General features: G+C 53.0%; 1 protein-coding gene across 2 annotated transcripts in view; it reads right to left on the reverse strand.

Annotated features, from left to right (window-relative positions):
* SUMO1 (small ubiquitin like modifier 1) overlaps window positions 1–1,368 on the reverse strand; it is a 13,437-nt gene extending 12,069 nt beyond the window's left edge. Inside the window, exon 1 of one of the 2 annotated variants that reach the window (XM_019617010.2) lies at window positions 1,324–1,368. In XM_019617010.2, the coding sequence (XP_019472555.1) occupies window positions 1,324–1,353 (30 nt within the window). In that variant the 5' untranslated portion in view covers window positions 1,354–1,368. Of the gene's footprint in view, window positions 1–211; window positions 434–1,323 lie in introns of those variants that run through there. The other variant, XM_031554162.1, reaches the window with a different exon arrangement.
* Window positions 1,369–1,446: the final 78 nt, after the last annotated feature.

The raw sequence follows: 1,446 nt of genomic DNA on the forward strand, positions 1-1,446 counted from the left end.
GGAGCGCGTCAGTTCAGTAACGCTCCCGACGCCCTTCCCCCAAATCGGCTTCAAAACAACGCACGATACCAGTGATAGAACAAATCTCACCCTATACGCCGTTGCTGCTCACAAGCGAAAGCACAGCTCTAAATGCAGAAGGGTAGCCGTATGCCGGTGCGGCTCTAGCATAAAACCTGAGCGTAATACTTAACGTTATCCATTTTCTTACACAGTTCTGCAATAAAAGCGCACGCTCGCACAGTTGCCTGCCCCCACACAGAACAAAGGCACGGCTCTGACACGTGCACGGCCGCACACACCGCGCTGACTCTTGCCGCTCCGCCTCGTTGAGGAAGTCACGGCCCCAGGGCACGAGCTGTGTTAGCGCTGTGGCTGCGGAACTGCTCCTTGACCTGTGAGAAAAATGGGAACGCATCAACAAGTCCACGCTCCTCTTCTTTAGCTGTGTAAATTCAATATGCCGTATACTTACAGTTAAAACACTACCGCACTGCTTTAAAGAAAACAGCATGCACATGTAAGGCTCTTCTCAGAACACTCAAAGCCATCGCTGCTGCCATCATTATGGGAATTAAACAAGTCTATTATGGGAAGTGTTACAACTTCTCTGATTCCCCCTGCAACTAATCTCAGTCACTGGAGTCGATGAGCTCGCCTCCATCCCCTCAGGTTGAGGTGTATCTCTGTACTCGAGGCCACGGATGCAGCCGAGCAGAGAAGGGCCGCAGTGCTCCCGCTTGGAATCAGTGGCCCATCTCTGTGAGAAGCCTCTTTAACCTAACAAACCCAGGCTTTTTAACGTCAAATACAACCAGTTGGCTCTTAATGCTGGCACAGCTGCTCAGGAGCAGGTCGTGCTGGCAAAAAGGGTGAATATAGCATTCCAAACAACATCCTGGGCCATCAGCACTGAAACGGGGCTTTGAATGTAGGTGCATCAACCTGACAACGACCTTCCGAGCTGAACATTGATTCTTTGGTAATGCTATTAGTTACAGGGCTTAAATATTCATTACAATATCGAAAGTAAGAAAGAAATCCCACGGAAAAACAAAAAACTCTTGGGAATAACGCGAATCGCCGTATTTCGGGCAGCTGGCTTCCCAGCGCACCCCTTACACAAGGGCAGGGCAGGAAACGCAGCGCTGCTGACTCATGGGGACAATTGCATAAAAGGCAGGGAGGCACAGCGGCACCAACCAGGGCCCAACAGCGCCCCCTTCCGGCGGGCAGGGAGAGCCGTGCGACGGCAGCGCAGGCAACCCCGAAAGCAGCAACAGGAACACAGCAAAACGGGGACTGCGCTCAGTCCGCACCCACCGCGCGGCTCTCGGTCGCAGCACAGCCCATTAGGCCGCTGCTTATAGGCGGAAACTTGCACAGCGCGACAGCCAGACATTCAGCGCGCTGCCTTCGTACAACCACTCCCACTAAACAGCCCTC

The sequence above is a fragment of the Meleagris gallopavo genome, chromosome 7 (assembly GCF_000146605.3).
Source record: "Meleagris gallopavo isolate NT-WF06-2002-E0010 breed Aviagen turkey brand Nicholas breeding stock chromosome 7, Turkey_5.1, whole genome shotgun sequence".
NCBI classification, from domain to species: Eukaryota; Metazoa; Chordata; class Aves; order Galliformes; family Phasianidae; genus Meleagris; species Meleagris gallopavo.